The sequence below is a fragment of the Pygocentrus nattereri genome, chromosome 9 (genome assembly GCF_015220715.1).
Source record: "Pygocentrus nattereri isolate fPygNat1 chromosome 9, fPygNat1.pri, whole genome shotgun sequence".
Lineage (NCBI taxonomy): Eukaryota > Metazoa > Chordata > Actinopteri > Characiformes > Serrasalmidae > Pygocentrus > Pygocentrus nattereri.
In genome coordinates this window covers 45,466,297-45,483,034 of record NC_051219.1, presented here as the reverse complement: position 1 = coordinate 45,483,034, position 16,738 = coordinate 45,466,297, and the positions used below count along the sequence as shown (strand labels likewise).

Below are 16,738 nucleotides of genomic sequence, written 5' to 3'. Positions count from 1 at the left end.
GCAGACGCCGCACCAATCCACCTGATAACCTCTCGCTCCAACCTTCCTTCACCCGTGAACAAAATCCCAAGATATTTAAACTCTTCCACTTGGGGCATGGATTCACTCCCGACCTGGACAGAGCATTCCACCCTTTTCCGACATTAAATGTTAACAACAAATCTAAATCTCAAAAGTTGCTTTATTACTGGCATTGCTGTGAACGTCACCAAGATCCGTGGTCAAAACGCTTCGTGACTTATCAGTACAAAGTTGTTTTGATGATGAAAAAACATTCAAGAGCAGCAAAAAGGTCATTTTCACTTAAGGGCATTCTTATACAATTACATCCCACAAAAATAGGCCTTTAACAAAACACTCATCTTTATGTAAATAATATCTGTGGTCCTCTTGTGAGTTCATCAGTAATTAAAACAATGCTAATTTCACTGTCTGTGCCAGTACTAAGTGGGTGTCCTCAAGAGAGATTTCTGTTAAAACAATCAATTAAAACATAAAATAATCAGAACTTGATAACTGACTTCCTGTATGCATGATTAAAATGATATTTTGAAAGCAAACAAGTATGATGATAACTGAATATGATATTTCTGCTAAATTAACAAACTTAGGAATTGCTGTCATTTGTAGGCCAGCTATTAGTACAGCAGTGGAGAAGTTTATGCAAAGTCTGCCATAAGAATGCAGTTGCTGCTTTTAGTAAATACAGGGTGATTCAAAAAGATTAATTTCACAACTCATCAACAAATCTTACAGCCGTGAGGCGCTGAGGAACCAATCACACTCCAACTGTAAGAGGGGGTCATAGAGATTCTGACCGGCTCCTTCAGTCTGAGAGGAGCTGAGACCCCTGAGCAGAACGTTCTGCGTTCTCCACGTCAATAAGAGTGAATCCGTCAGAACTGAGCAGCGGGATTTTCATCAGCAGTGAAGCTCCAGCAGCTCAGAGCGTTCGGCGCTGGTCCCACAGCACTGGATGATCTCCGAAATCCCACTGAAAGAGCCGTGAGAGCAGCGACGCCCGACACGCTCAGTCCAGTCTGGGATGAGTTTGACTGTGGTGTTGATGTCGTCCGTCCAGCTGGAGGAGGTTCAGACTGAGACCTTGTAGAACTACATAATAAACTTTATGCTCATTTACACCGTTTACAGCTCACTGCACTGATCTGGAATGACTTACAAGTGAAATCATTTTGAAACCAGACGAATCATTTTGAATCATCCTGGTGTTCAAGTCCGTGCGACCTGTTTTTAATGTTTACCAAAAGAATAAATGATGTGGTTTATTCTTATTTCAGCCTCAGATTCTTGGTCTTTGCTCATCTTCAGAACATATAAAATAACCCATTTTCAGGGTTTTCACTCTGTTCACCCCCCCCCACGTTTATATTACACATGTGGTGCTGGGCTGAACCCACGGGGAGTAAAGGTGAGGAGGTGCTGTGTCCTTCACTCGGTTCTCCTCCTACATGGCCTGCTCCACATTTAGGCTCTTATGCCAGTTTCATGCATAACTGAAGAGCAGCATGCAAGTTTTCTACATCTAGCCTGCGGGTGGGCAATATAACCATGTTAATATTTTAGTGGTAAATTACATCACATTTCATCCCATTTTTCTGAGTATAGCGTGGAAATTGACAGTACTTCAAGAACAGTGACTGCACGGCTCATTCCAAAGAGTGTCATTAGTCCTGCTTAATAACATTTAGTGCAGTTGAATAAAGATAAAATCCAACGGTTTCGCTGCACCGCTGATTCTTTTTTGCCCGTTTCCACTGATCGACGGCAGAGTTCAACTAGGCCGTGACCCAGAGACTTTGCACCATGACAGCGGAGTTTGACTGGGTAAAGAGCCATGAAACCACATTGCGTGTGACAGAGTTTCTTTCCCTGCCACCTGAGTATCTCAGGAGGAGTTTTTGGAGAGGTGCTATAGAAACTAAGCTCATTATTATTATCATTATTACCCACTCCTTGTCTTGTCCCTTGTTGTTTTGGCACATACTCATTCCTAAACCTGGTTTGCTCCATCCTCAGAAACAAAATCTAAAATGTCTAGTTTAGCTCAGAACTTTAGCCTCAACAATCCAGTGGTTTCCCTGAATATAAACGTCACGTTAATCCGACTAAAAGCAGTCCATGTTTTTCTTCCCCATCCTCTCTGGTTTAAACTCCCGGCCTTTTTGAAAGCTTGTCACAGTCTCTCAGAGCACGTCTAAACTGATCCAGTGCTTTGGTTCTCCTCTAGAGTCAGGCAGCTATTTTAACATCTGTAGAGTTTATTCAAAGAAGAATGCTTGAGCAGTTTCATTGATCTTAAAGTATTAGCCACAGGGGAATGAGAAGCAGTCATGTTTCAACAGATTGTGGCCCTCAGCAGAGGCCCTTAATATTAGTCCTACAGCTGCATTGCAGACAATGCGTTCACATATAGAATGAAAACTTACTCTAAATTTTTATGGACTTCTTAGAGGGCACGGATTCTAAAGCAACCAGAGTGTATCGGGAACATGTTTTTTTCTCACAGCATGGATGAATTTTGTTATTGAACTTCTCTTACGCTGCCACGGTGTTGAACCTGGAGATTCTACAGCAAAATTGATGCTTATTTGAAAATGTGTGTTATCCTTTACACTGTGTGTAAATTGCTTGAAGAATGGAGCAAAAGAAATGGCCCAAAATTACTTGGTGGTAAAAAGTCTGGTTCTATTGACGTACACTAAAAGCAAAGTGTGTTTTCCCTTCCCCTGTAAAGTTACCGTTTTGGAGATGCGAGGGTTTCTTCCGACAAAAGCGACAAATAAATAAAAAAAACTTAAATAAAACTGACCAAGATGTTGTCAGTCTGAGTTTACATGTACAAGTTACAGCTTTTTCGCTCTTCCACAGTGGTTCTCAACCCTTTTGAGCTGCAACCTGTTTATGGGCAGTCGTGGGCTGGAGGTTAGGGAACCGGCCCTGTGACCGGAAGGTCGTCGATTCGATCCCCAGAGCCGACAGTCCATGACTGAGCAAGACACCTAACCCCCAACTGCTCCCCGGGTGCCGTGGATAGTATCAGTATCAGTATCACTCACAATGGCTACCAATACATGGAAGAACATGGCTTTTCTGACCACATTTGTGAAAAAAAATGACAAATTTAATTTTAAAATGAATACTAATATCTGCAAATCTGCATCAGCTTTTTCACATGATTCAAATCAATCACAGAAATGTGTATTTTGAGATGTGCTGGCCGACACTGATACAATTCAACACTGGAATATTTTCCAAATATATCACAGTATCACAATATCAGATAATATTAAAGTTGGCGTTAATAACGTTAATGAACCCGTATCTCCTGAGTGCTGCTACCTGAAGCAAAAAGAATGTCTTATAAACCTGACGAAGCTTTTTTGATTGGACTTGGATTGTCTTAAAAGGAAGAAAACCGACAAAAGGCATGCACATAAATGTTAGTCAGACAAAAATAACATCACAGAAAACAAGCTGATTGTTTATTTTCATGGATTTTTAAAATGTGCTTTAAAACAATCCAAAGCTTCCATTAATCATCCATCCATCCATCCATCCGTCCATCCGTCCATCCGTCCATCCGTCCATCCATCCATCCATCCATCCATCCATCCATCCATCCATCCATAACCGTTTATCCGAGTCGTGGGGGCAGCAGCCTAAGCAAAGACGCTCAGGCCACCCTCTCCCCCGCCGCCTCCTCCAGCTCTTCCGGAGGGATACCGAGGCATTCCCAAGACAGTCGAGAGATCTAATCCCATTAACCCATACTGTGTAAATATGCCAGTATAGACATTATAGCACCCAGCCCTACTTTATTTAATTAGATTTACAGGGGCAATGTGCGTTCATACACATTTCAGTAAATTTGCCACACTGTTAGAAATAAAGGTATTATGCAGGTACATGATTCATTCATCAAGGTACAAACAATGTAAGTGTACCCTCAAAAGGTACAACAGTCATTTTAAGGTCTAATTGTGTACCTTACGGGAGTTTTTCCCTAGTGGAAAAGTAGATATTTGTACCTTTTTAAAACAAATGTATTAAATCAGAACATTAAAATAAAGCCTGAGGACGAGACGGGATGTGTGGAGTCAATACAACTTAGAAGATATAATTTCATTGGACTACGGGACAATTATGTTCCCTGACTAAAGGTACTGGTACCCCTGAGGGTACCACCACAGTGACAAGAGGGGTACTGCTCCAGTGAGTGTTGTATCTTTTTTTCTGAGAGTGCATTATTGGCAGTTTTCAACGGTAATCCCAAAGACAAAAGCACTGATCAGTACAGCTCATTCAAATGACATAAAACATGAATGACACATCCAGCAATACGAAATAATGCAGGATGCCAGGTATTAAAATTATCTTTAAAACTTTTAAATTAAAACTTTTTTTTAGCCATGATTTGGCTGAAAAACAGCCAATTGTAGTGCATGAGCAAAAAAGCTGACTGCTGAAAGATCATCTTCCTCATAGGAATCACAACAATCTCCTAGTCACTGATCTAATCGACCGCTTTTCAGCCGTTTTCTGCTTATTGAAAGCCAAACCATGCAGGATTTTATATAAGGAGGCGCTGTTTCATTAAAATACAAACAACTTCTGATGTAGCGAAGATTATTAGCCAAATTATATTGAACAAATTTTCAGAGATTTATAATTTGCTTTTAAACTGTATGATGGGAATCAGTTATAATGCCAAGATATCTGCGATCTGACACCCCTTTTCCCCCACTGATGCATAGATATTTGGTAGGGAGTTATCTGTTGAACTAAAAGCGGGCAGGCTATTTCATTTTCATAAAGGTGACTACAAGAATCATTAAGCCACTGCCACATTACAGGAACCGTCACTGCAGCAAGCTTATGTGCTGCGTGCTGATTAGATATTTGCATAAATTGCATTAATTACAATAATGTCAAGTCTTTTGCCCAGTTTGCAGGAACTTAGAAGTGCAAATCATCTATGTAAAGACTAAGTAAAATAGGCCCCAAAATTTACCCCTGAGGCACACCAACATCACAGCTAATAGCAGGAGAGAGTTCTCTATGCATCTTAACTCTCTGGACCCCACCTTCTAAACAGGAATTCATCCACTTGATAGCAGTAGGAGAAAGATGAAAGAGCTTAGCGACAAAGGCTTTCTTAAAGTCTAAAAATATGGCCTCAACAACTCAACCCTGTCCAATTTAGACTTAATAAGGCAGCCAGTTAGCTTTTCTTTTGAGTGGCTGGCTCTAAAGCCAAACTGCACATTGTTGTTATATATAGGGACTTATGTTAAGATGGGTAACAGGCAGAAATAATCACATATTACTGGCCCACAAGAGTGAAAGCTAACGGCTTAGGGGCTGTGCATGTGAAGGCAAACACATGGCGACTTATTACAAAAACATTTTAGCTTGTAGTAACAATGGGATATCACTGGTGTGCAGAGTTGAGAGGGTCATTTTCCCAAAAGTATTCCAGTGTAGATTTCTTCTGACCTGCTGAAACCGGTCATTTTTCACTTAATCCATGGGATTAATATATTAAAGTATCTTAATCTGATTACTTTCTGTTACTTTTGGATTGCTTAGTCAATGTCATACAACAAAATAAAGGCAAGTTAAAAATCACATTTCAACAAGGCGTCTTTAACGTGACCACAAGGCAAACGGAACATTTGTGAAATGAAATTAAACACAGTTGACAAATGTGTTCTCGCATTTCACGTTTTGAGGACCAGATTTTAAGTAATGCTTTTAATCTGCTGTGCTTTGTGACTTAATCACCTGCAAGATGTGACAGAAGCTGAGAATGAAGAGAGATACACAGACTCCAGGCTTGGAGCTGCTGCACTGTACAGTTTAGTGTTTCTCTCTGCTGTTCACACCTCGTTCAGCTCAAGAAGGGATTAATTAGCTAATAATATCAGGAATTCTAACCAGGGAAGCCATAATTATGCAGTGTAGGGGTTTCAGGACTAGAGCTGAACTCTGAACTAACTGCAGTAGCAAACTCACAAAATCATATCCGTCAAAACACGACAGTTTTCTGATGCATGATATTTAATGTGTTTCTCCATTCAAACGTCATTTAAATCTCCAGTAAAGCAGTAAGTGGGTAAAACAGGCTGTTTGCAGCTCCGTTAGAGGAACGACTGTTTGTCTTTTGGCCGTTAACGTTAACGAAAGTTCTCTAAAGGCCAGCATTGTTCACATCTGTGTTAATCAGCTGATGTTGTTACTCTCCTATGATGACAGAAGTTATAAGGGTTAACACCTCTGCCTTCTACGCTGTAGACTGGGGTTCAATCCCCGCCGGGGCAGCCCTACACACCTTACCAGTAAGAGTCCTTGGGCAAGACTCCTAACACCACCTTCGCAGTGTAAATTGATCAAACTGTAAGTCGCTCTGGATAAGAGCGTCAGCCAAAAGCCGTAAATGTAATGTCAATGTAAATAAGGACGTATAAGGATCACAGCCTATTTTATCAGGTAATTCATTTTCACTGACTTTCACCTATGCACGTGTGGAGCAGCAAAGCCAAAAATTTGGTCCCAAATACGGCGGCCACAACAGAAAGACCACATGACTGAAACCGCAGAATAACTGGAAGGGTAAGTTAGTTTTAATTATAGAAAAGTAAAAGCAGCAAAGAGACTTTTCAAGTGTTTTTGTATAAAGCTCAGATGTCTGTAACCCAGTTTGAGCTGCTTTTGGAAATGCAGCACCCACACATAACAAAGCACAGAGTACAAACTAATCCTTATGACATTTATTACTAATTAAACAAGGGGACACAACTGGGCAGTCAGTTTGGGTGTTGCTATGCCAACCAGAAACCCCGGTGGAATGAACGTGAAAGCTGGCAAAAAAGTAATAGATTGAATTAAACGATGCTGCATTTTCACCATCCAACAAAAATGCATTCGGCAGAGCAGTTTTCATGTTAACCCTACGAGTCTTCACCCTGTTTTAATACTGGAGCTATAATCTAGTTAACTCTTACAGAATTCAGCTCTGCTGTCGGAAGAAAACCTCGTTTTTCAGTTTTTGATATACTTTGAAAATGCCTGTTGCCCTTTACATTGCGCGTAAATTTCATGATGAATTGACCCAAAATGAGAAATGAGCCACAAAGACTTGGAAAAAGTTCTAGTTCCTTTGATTTACTAAGTATAATGTTTTTTCCTTTTTTGAAAAGTTATCACTTTGGAGATGCAAGGTTTTCTTCCAACTACAGTGATGGGTATATATCCACATGCAAGCCTTGGATCCAGAACAATGCTCTAGCAGACCATTTGCCCAGATAAACATGTGGGTGTAGCTCATTCTCAAAGCGCTAAAAAAATGTTTATCCGTCTTTAAATGATTTGACATCCCCTGACCTAAGCCCACATCACACACACCCACTTTCATATATGTAGCATGTGGGCCGGGTACCACAGGGAACATCAGTATTGCCCCTGGCAGGAAAGACAAATGGAGCCATAGATCAGCTTTATGGTGGTAATTAATTAGGTATGACATTGCCCTGAAATCAGCACTTTTTTACCACGATGGGAGAGCACCATTTGTGCACCCTGGCGTGCAGTAACAGACTGATTAAGCAGCCTACCTGAACAGACATCACAAACACAGCACCGAAGGAATGGCTCCTACGGCAATATTGCTGAGGAGAGCATTTTACAGAAAGAGGGAACGGCGTGGAATATCTGGGAGAGCTAAGGAGTAGGTGTAAAAGAGAAAACTTGCAAGACAAAGGCCTCTTGATCTTGTTTCACCCATGTGATATTTGGAGCTGACTGCTCTTTAGGGGAAGCCAGACTACTGGCACATACCCCAACGTCCGAGAGAGAGAGAGAGAGCGAGAGAGAGAGAGCGAGAGAGAGAGCGAGAGAGAGAGCGAGAGAGAGAGCGAGAGAGAGCGAGAGAGAGCGAGAGAGAGAGCGAGAGAGAGAGCGAGAGAGAGAGCGAGAGAGAGAGAGAGAGAGAGCGAGCGAGCGAGAGCGAGCGAGAGCGAGCGCGAGAGAGAGCGAGAGAGAGCGAGAGCGAAAGAGAGAGAGAGAGAGAGAGCGAGCGAGCGAGAGCGAGCGAGAGCGAGCGCGAGAGAGAGAGAGCGAGCGAGCGAGAGCGAGAGAGAGAGTGAGCGAGCGAGAGAGAGCGAGAGAGAGAGAGAGAGAGAGAGCGAGCGAGCGAGAGAGAGCGAGAGAGAGAGAGAGAGAGAGAGAGAGAGAGAGAGAGAGAGAGAGAGAGAGCGAGCGAGCGAGCGAGCGAGAGAGAGAGAGCGCGAGAGAGAAGGCAGGACAGTTCATTGTAATGAGCAATAACAAATGACACTCCTTCTCCTCTCTGCTATTCACTACATGGGTGACCTTTGCTTTGGAGATTGATTAAATGCTGTGGCAGTTGATGGTGACATTTTCTAAATGGTAACCCCACAGCTCATTAACAGAGAACAGCCTCGCACACAGAGCGGAGAATATGCTAGCCATCTCCCAAAGTGAGTGAAGTGCATGCTATTGTATGTACGCGAGTGTTCCTTGCCTTTAGCATATCCAGGGGTTAAAGAGAGCACCAAGCAATACAACATGATCATATTTATACACGTCATCTGCTCCTTTATTTCAGAAACTTCTTATAATTCTTATAATTTATGATGTCAGTACTTTTTAAATATGTGTATTTATTTATAACATACACTATACTTCCAAAAGTATTCACTCACCCATCCAGATCACTGAATTCAGGTGTTCCAGTCACTTCCATGGCCACAGGTGTATAAAGCCGAGCCCCTAGGCCTGCAGACTGCTTCTACAGACATTAGTGAAAGAATGGGTCGCTCTCAGGAGCTCAGTGAATTCCAGCGTGGTGCCGTGATCGGACGCCACCTGTGCAGCAAGTCCAGTCGTGAAATTTCCTCACTACTAAATATTCCACAGTCCACTGTCAGTGGGATTATAACAAAGTGGAAGCGATTGGGAACGACAGCAACTCAGCCACGAAGTGGTCGGCCACGTAAAATGACAGAGCGGTCAGCGGATGCTGAGGAGCATAGTGCGCAGAGGTCACCGACTTTCTGCAGAGTCAATCACTACAGACCTCAGAACTTCATGTGGCCTTCAGATCAGCTCAAGAACAGCGTAGAGAGCTTCATGGAATGGGTTTCCATGGCCGAGCAGCTGCATCCAAGCCTTACATCACCAAGCGCAGTGCAAAGCGTGGAATGCAGTGGAGTAAAGCGCCGCCACTGGACTCTAGAGCAGTGGAGACGTGTTCACTGGAGTGACCAATCACGCTTCTCCGTCTGGCAATCTGATGGACGAGTCTGGGTTTGGCGGTTGCCAGGAGACAGTACTTGTCTGACTGCATTGGGCCGAGTGTAAAGTTTGGTGGAGGGGGGATCATGGTGTGGGCTTGTTTTTCAGGAGTTGGGCTCGGCCCCTTAGTTCCAGTGAAAGGAGCTCTTAAAGCTTCAGCACCAAGAGATTTTGGACAATTTCACGCTCCCAACTTTGTGGGAACAGTTTGGGGACGGCCCCTTCCTGCTCCAACATGACTGAGCACCAGTGCACAAAGCAGGTCCATAAAGACGTGGATGAGCCAGTTTGTGGAAAGCCTTCCCAGAAGAGCTGAAGCTGTTATAGCTGCAAAGGGTGGGCCGACATCATATTAAACCCTATGGATTAAGAATGGGATGTCACTCAAGTTCATATGAGTGTGAAGCCAGACAAGCGAATACTTTTGGAAATATAGTGTATATTTCCAGTGAAGGAAATATTGCAGAGCAGTTTACAAATTATTTCACAGTAAATTCAGACGTTCAACTTCAAATCTTCAGATCTTCCTCCTTCTAAATTTCTCACTTGACTAGAGGTCAATTTTCAATAAGATTTAGGGGTACTAAAATATGGAATAGGTTTTCCCATTTGGCAAAAAATTGTTCCTTAAGAACCCTATAAAACATACTTAAAAATCATTTAATATCTGTACTGTAGTTTTTCTATTGTTTTATTTTCTTCATTTACTGTGATGTTTATTATTACTACAGGCATAGTAATAGGAGTAAATATGTTCGTAAACATATCGCTGCTGTCAGTTCAAAACCTCATATCTCCGAAACAGTAACTTTACAGGAGAAAGAAAAAACTCAATTTACTTTCAATGTAAGTCAATGGAACCAGACATTTTTCTCATCATTTTAGGCCACTTCTTTTGGCCCATTCATCATGAAATTTACACACAACGTAAAGAAAAACAGACATTTTCAAATTAGGTCAAACACTAAAAAACGACAAAAAGGAAGACATGAGGTTTTTATTCTGACAGGAGCGATATGTATTTTTATTTCCTATGCATGGACGCATATACTTACATATTCAAATGTTTTTGGTTTATGTCGATACTAATATTCAGGTTATTTTAAGTTTGCCTAATGTTACTATTATATTTGTATTTTATTTTGTATTTTTCATTATATTGTGTAATTTTGTTATTTAGGTGGAAGCTTTATTTAAGCCCATTAGAATTTTTCTCTTGTCTGTTCATGTGTATTTTAAACCGTGCAAAATAAAATTATACTAAAAACTAAAACTAAGCCCACTGGATTTGCTTTGGGACCTCTTTAAAGACAAAACGCAGTGATCGTTTACTTTTTCCAGTGGGGGAATTCAGAGCAAGTTCAATCAGAAGCATAAACTTTTCTAAAGCTTGTTTAACTTAATAAACAATAAACAAAAAACTGGCCTTCATTTACAGTTTCACTGTCAACTGTGCTCTTAAATTTCAGCTGCTGAAGAGGAGCAAGGGCTTTTGTTTCTACCCTCTTTCATTAGGCTGCATTTTAATATCTCACTGTACATAATTGTTAAAAAAAATTTGAAATATTTGTCATTATTAATAATTCCTGTTATTTAATTCAAAAATAACATTGATAGTATAGCTTTAAATAGAACACCCGAGATGTAATTTAAGATATTTTATTAAATATTTCATGTTTCTGGGAAGACTAAGAAGTAAATAAATGATAAATAACACTAATTTTTACACAAATATACTAGTAACTTGATAAGACATCTGCCCTGAGTTTTGATCCTCACTTTTCAAATGAGAGGAATTTTGTGTGTTAAATTTATTATATTTTCACTCTGAATGTTACAGTTTCTTCATTTATTATGAAATAATTTACAGATACACTGTTAGAAATGAAGGTTCTGTTCAGGTCCATTTCTCATTCATCAAGGTACAAACAGTGTAAATGTTCCCTCAAAGGTTCTACAGTGGTTCTAAGGTCTGATTGTGGATCTTAAATCAGTTCCTCCAGGTGAAAAGTTGGTATTTGTTCCTTTTCATAACCGAATGTTTTAAAACAGAGCAGTAGAGTAAAAGCCTGGAGGCGAGGCGAGGCGGGGTGTGTGGAGTCAGTCCAGCTCAGAACAGATCATTTCAGTGGATTATGGTTCAGTGATGTTCCCTGACTGAAGGCGCTGAGATGGAGCCCTGAGGGTCCCACCCCAGTGACCAGAGGGGGACTGACGCACAGACAGTTTCATACCTCTATTTTATCTAACATTTCCTATTTTTACAGATTCCTACTAATTATGAATTTAGTACTAACAGAAGAGTTATATATAAATATCTTCAACAAACTAGTTTAATATTGTTAAAAACAGTGACTGCACACTTTCAAATGGTGGCGTAAATCTTGACCATCATAACAAAACCATGTACCTCTGAAATGATAACTTTGTAAGAGAAAGAAGAACATTCTTGACTTTCATGTAACGAGATCCAAGTGAATGGATCATTTCTATCGGTAAGCTCATCGTAAATTGTTTCAATGGCGACAAAAAGATTCATCCGATTTCAAAGCCCCATATTTTTACAGCCGTGAGGCACCGAGGAACCAATCACACTCCAACTGTAAGAGGGGGTCATAGAGTTTCTGACCGGCTCCTTCAGTCTGAGAGGAGCTGAGACCCCTGAGCAGAACGTTCTACGTTCTCCACGTCAATCAGAGTGAATCCGTCAGAACTGAGCAGCGGGATTTTCATCAGCAGTGAAGCTCCAGCAGCTCAGAGCGTTCGGCGCTGGTTCCACAGCACTGGATGATCTCCGAAATCCCACTGAAAGAGCCGTGAGAGCAGCGACGCCCGACACGCTCAGTCCAGTCTGGGATGAGTCTGACTGTGGTGTTGATGTCGTCCGTCCAGCTGGAGGAGGTTCAGACTGAGACCTTGTAGAACTACATAATAAACTTTATGCTCATTTAAACCGTTTACAGCTCACTGCACTGATCTGTGATGATTTACAGGTGAAATCAATCACTTTGAAATCGGATGAATCTTTTTAAATCACGCTGTATTTTCTTTGCTGCTGAACAGTTGGAGACATGCCCCTCCAGTCAGCCTCATCCCAGGCAGAACACTGTTTCTGCTTTAATACTTTAAAAGAAAACGCAAAAGCACAATGAATGAAAAGTACTCAGAGGAACAGACTTTACATAAAACGGTTCTCCAATGAATCTGATTCCATTTCAACTACGTTTATTCTTGTTTGCCTATTATGTTTCTTTCTGTGACTAAGAATTTCAGACTGTGTCTACAAATATATGATAAATAAATGGCCCATTAACCTGCATGTAGTTGCTACATTTAAACCTTCTCTGGTCTGCTTTCATCATAATTCTAGTATAAACCTTCGCTGAGGGTTAAGACTCATCTCGTTAAGACTTACTCAAGATGCTCAACAATGAGGGTGGAATGCGAAAGTCTGTCCGGTTGAGGTGGGATGCAGAAGTTTTGTGGCTTCTTCCACCATCAGGCTGCTGAAAGACTTTGGCATCCATGGACAGGCTTTGGGACAAACAATTAGATCAGTCTCTGAAGCGGCCAAAAGAAGCTTCCAGTGGATATGGATCAAGCGGAAGGACCTTTGCTGGGCTCAAAGAGCATCAACATGACCCACTCACCAATCCCCACCCCATTCCTCATTTCAGAACCCAGGTCACAACCCTCCAGGAGGAGGGTGAACAAGGTATGCGGTCAGCTCTAGGCTTGACTCAGGGAAGAGGACGTGCCCTGCCTTGCATAGTCCCGTGGGCTGCGTCATTTAAACATCCAGGCAATTCTCATGATTGGGCATGAGACAGAAAGCTCAGGTTTGATTCGGCCACCTTTGATGAGGGTGTCTGGTGTTGAAAGGCCGAAACACCCCCCCGATTCAAAAGGTACCCTACTGCTTTCTTTCCCACGTCTGAGACACAGTTCTCACACCAGTTTCAACATCAAGGCAAACCTCATGTACCATCCACTGGCACAATGGACAGCTTACCATCACGTACCATGTTTCATGATTCAAACTGGACTCTTATTTTGCCAGGAATTACTAAGCAAATCTCTCCAATGTGATACAGGAATACAACTATCCTTCTTTTAGGCGGCTCAGGGTGGTTTGATTGGTTGGTGTTTGCCTTGAGGTTTGACTGCCGCAATGTGTACAGTGACTATTGATGCTCATTCTTGGCACTGGGCTCACATTTAAAGTCCTTGTTTCTGCAGGAAATTAAACTGCACTGTAGTTCTTCAGATCCAATATCGCTTCCTTGGTTCAGAATCAAGGATTCAGTGGATATTGCACGATCGTGCACAGAGGGACTGAAAATGAGGAGTGAGGTGAACCAAGGACAACAGTTTTACCTTGCAAAATATTTTCCCATCCGACTGAGGCTGAACTCCAAACCCAGTTCATCAACAAATCATGAACGTATGCTACAGTAAAACTATAACCTTAGAGTGCGAAAGTGTATTCGTTCTTCAGTAAGCTTACTGCTGAATACTTAAATTGGATCAGTACTCTTATGTACATCTCAAAGTACTGATTAAAATTTTAAATCGGGACAGAATTTTGGTCCAAGTCCGAATACGGGTCCTGTCAGGTTCGAACAAATATTTCAAGCTCTAGTCCTGATAACCGTTTAACTGCTGCATTATCAAGAATCTGGACACCAAACCTCTAAAACCCAATCGGATGCTCCTTTCACCCACCTCAAAGGTCTCCAGCGGTTCCCCGTTTTTCAGCCATTTATAGGAGGGCTTGGGTTTGCCACTGGCCTTGCACTCCCAGAGCAGAGAGTCATCGATGGCCTTCTGTGTGTCCTGCGGCGTCTCCAACAGATGAGGAGGTGCTGGGAGGCAGAAGACACAAAAAACTAAACATGAAAATGAACTATGAACCGTCAACCTAGTGGGCTAATCACAGGCCACGGTTCATGAATCAGGGGTCTCTATTAGGTCTGGGACCACTTACTGACAACCATTAAATGTTATGCATAAATATCAATAACAACTATGAAATCGAATGGAATTTATTGCTTGTGTCTTTTTATTTTGTACGCTGGATCACTTCCAGGCCTGGTTTTGTCACACTGGAGTCCTGCTACATGGGAAAACACCATTAATAACTACAGTCTAATGTTTAATCATCATGAAGTCTTTAAACTTTCCCCCCAGATTTAATGCACTGAAACCTTAACATCAAGTACAGGGAGATTCATTCGAAAGAGGCCCCAAACATTCTGGAGTAACTCTCTCTAGGACGAAGCAATCTGAACCAATGTGCTCCTCAGTACATGGCACTTTGAAAAAGCCGGGATTGTTCCCCCGCACCCCTACATGTGTCTGGCAGAATACAGAGATCACTTCCAGCATTGATTGCATTACACGCGATTACACATACATCAGGGTATGTAGCGTATCGTTTTGGTCCAGATTGCTTCATCCTTACGGGAGTTACAACAAAATACTTGGGGCCTCTTTCAAGTGATCCTCCCTGTACAATGAGACTGCCGCAGTGAACACATGGAATGTGAGAAGACGACAAAGAAGGAGAAGAAATAGATTGTGTTTTAAATGTGAAGCTGTCTTTTAGCCAGGACAAGCCAAATACACAGATGCTGATTAACAGCCCATTCTGCTAAAAAAAAAAAAAAGAGAAAAAAAAAACAAACAAAAAAAAAAAATTCCAGCATACAGTAAAACCAAAAACCTCGAGGCTTTGCTGCCCCCTTTGGTGCTAACTGACACGGTCCAAACTTGAATACCCATAAAATACCCATAGTACCTACAGTACTGTGCGAAAAAATCTATTTATTTGTGCAGTTTGTGTTTATTTGCTGAGAAAAGTGTTAATATTTGAATAAACAAAATTTATAGAATATTAATTAATAATGATTTATATATATATATATATATATATATATATATATATATATATATATATATATATATATATATATATATGTAAAATAAACAGCGATTTTCTGGATGTTAGTGTGTTTCCATTTCCAAACCTTTCCTCCAGGAAGCCCAGTATTATATCCGTGCTGTTGGAAGAAAACCTCACATCTCCATTTTCGACAATTTTCAGTTTTTTACATAATTTGAAAATGTCGGTTATTCTGTACATTGTGTGTAAATTTCATGAATAATGATCCAAAAGAAATATCCCAAAATTACTTGGAAAGACTTACATTAAAAGTAAAGTATGCTTTTTCCCTCTCCTGTAAAGTTACTATTTTGGAGATACAAGGTTTTCTTCCGACAACAGCGATATGTAGTTAAAAAGCAGCTCCTGGTTTGACCAATCAGTGCTCAGTAAATTGAGCTCATGATGTCATTGATGATATTAACGAGTCTCTGTGGCGGCTGTGAAGGTGTCCAGGAAAAATACGGACCCGAGAAATTCTTGTTACTGTTTATAGTTTTTCTGTTTATTTGAATTATGAATACGACTTTATTCTAATGGATATTGTGATAAACTCACTGCTGAGGTCAACTGTTCAAACACTCGCTTAGATGTCCTAAAACCTTCACACAGTGCTGTATGTATGACAATGTTTTCCTGATTTATCAAACCAGATAACGATGACTGATCAGTACGGATTCTCTGTCCAAGCAGGAACATCACCGCCACACAAACATATCGTCGCTGTCGGAACAAAATCTTGAATCTCCAAAATGATAACTTCACTGGAAAGAGGAAGCGTAAGCTAACGTAAATCAACGTAAAGAGCTTTTTTATGTCTATTGGACCATGGCCTTTTCACACACTGTAAAGAGCAGCTGGTATTTTAAAATTATGTTAAAAAATTTACTGTTTAATTAAAAAGCAGAGAGATACCAGGCTTTGTTCCAGCAGTGATGAATACAGGTCAAAAACTGTCTCCAACCTGGTAATTATAAATGTCTCATAGCAGCAGAATGAGAAGTTAAGCCGAGAGCGACTTTATCACAATCAGTGAGGTGTCATCATGTTATAATCAGCTGTGCATTGATCTGTGAAGCATTCATTAGAACTTCAAAGCAGCGCAGACGTTAGTAATGTTCAGTTTATTATGTTCATCAGCATTAATGGCAACGACTCTGTTAGCATCTCTTCATTTACCTCAAACCAGTCATTGACAAAGATTGACCAATACACCGTCCATGACACTGACCTGGTGGTGGTGTGTCAGCGTGTGTTGTGCTGGTACGAGTGGATCAGACACAGCAGTGGTGCTGGAGTTTTAAACAGTGTCCACTCACTGTCCACTCTATTAGATGCTCCTACCTTGTCGGTCCACCTTGTAGATGTAAAGTCAGAGACGACAGCTCATCTGCTGCTGCACAGTTTGTGTTGGTCATCCTCTAGCTCTTCATCAGTGGTCACAGGACACTGCCCACA

The 16,738-nt window shown here is 41.1% G+C and overlaps 1 protein-coding gene across 3 annotated transcripts in view; it reads right to left on the bottom strand.

The window, feature by feature from the left end:
* Window positions 1-16,738, bottom strand: part of cntn3a.1 (contactin 3a, tandem duplicate 1) — a 134,028-nt gene that overhangs the window by 25,056 nt on the left and 92,234 nt on the right. For all 3 annotated transcript variants that reach the window (XM_017715892.2, XM_017715893.2, XM_037541630.1), the window contains one exon: window positions 14,062-14,201. In XM_017715892.2, coding sequence (XP_017571381.2) covers window positions 14,062-14,201 — 140 coding nt within the window. The remainder of the gene's footprint in view (window positions 1-14,061; window positions 14,202-16,738) is intronic.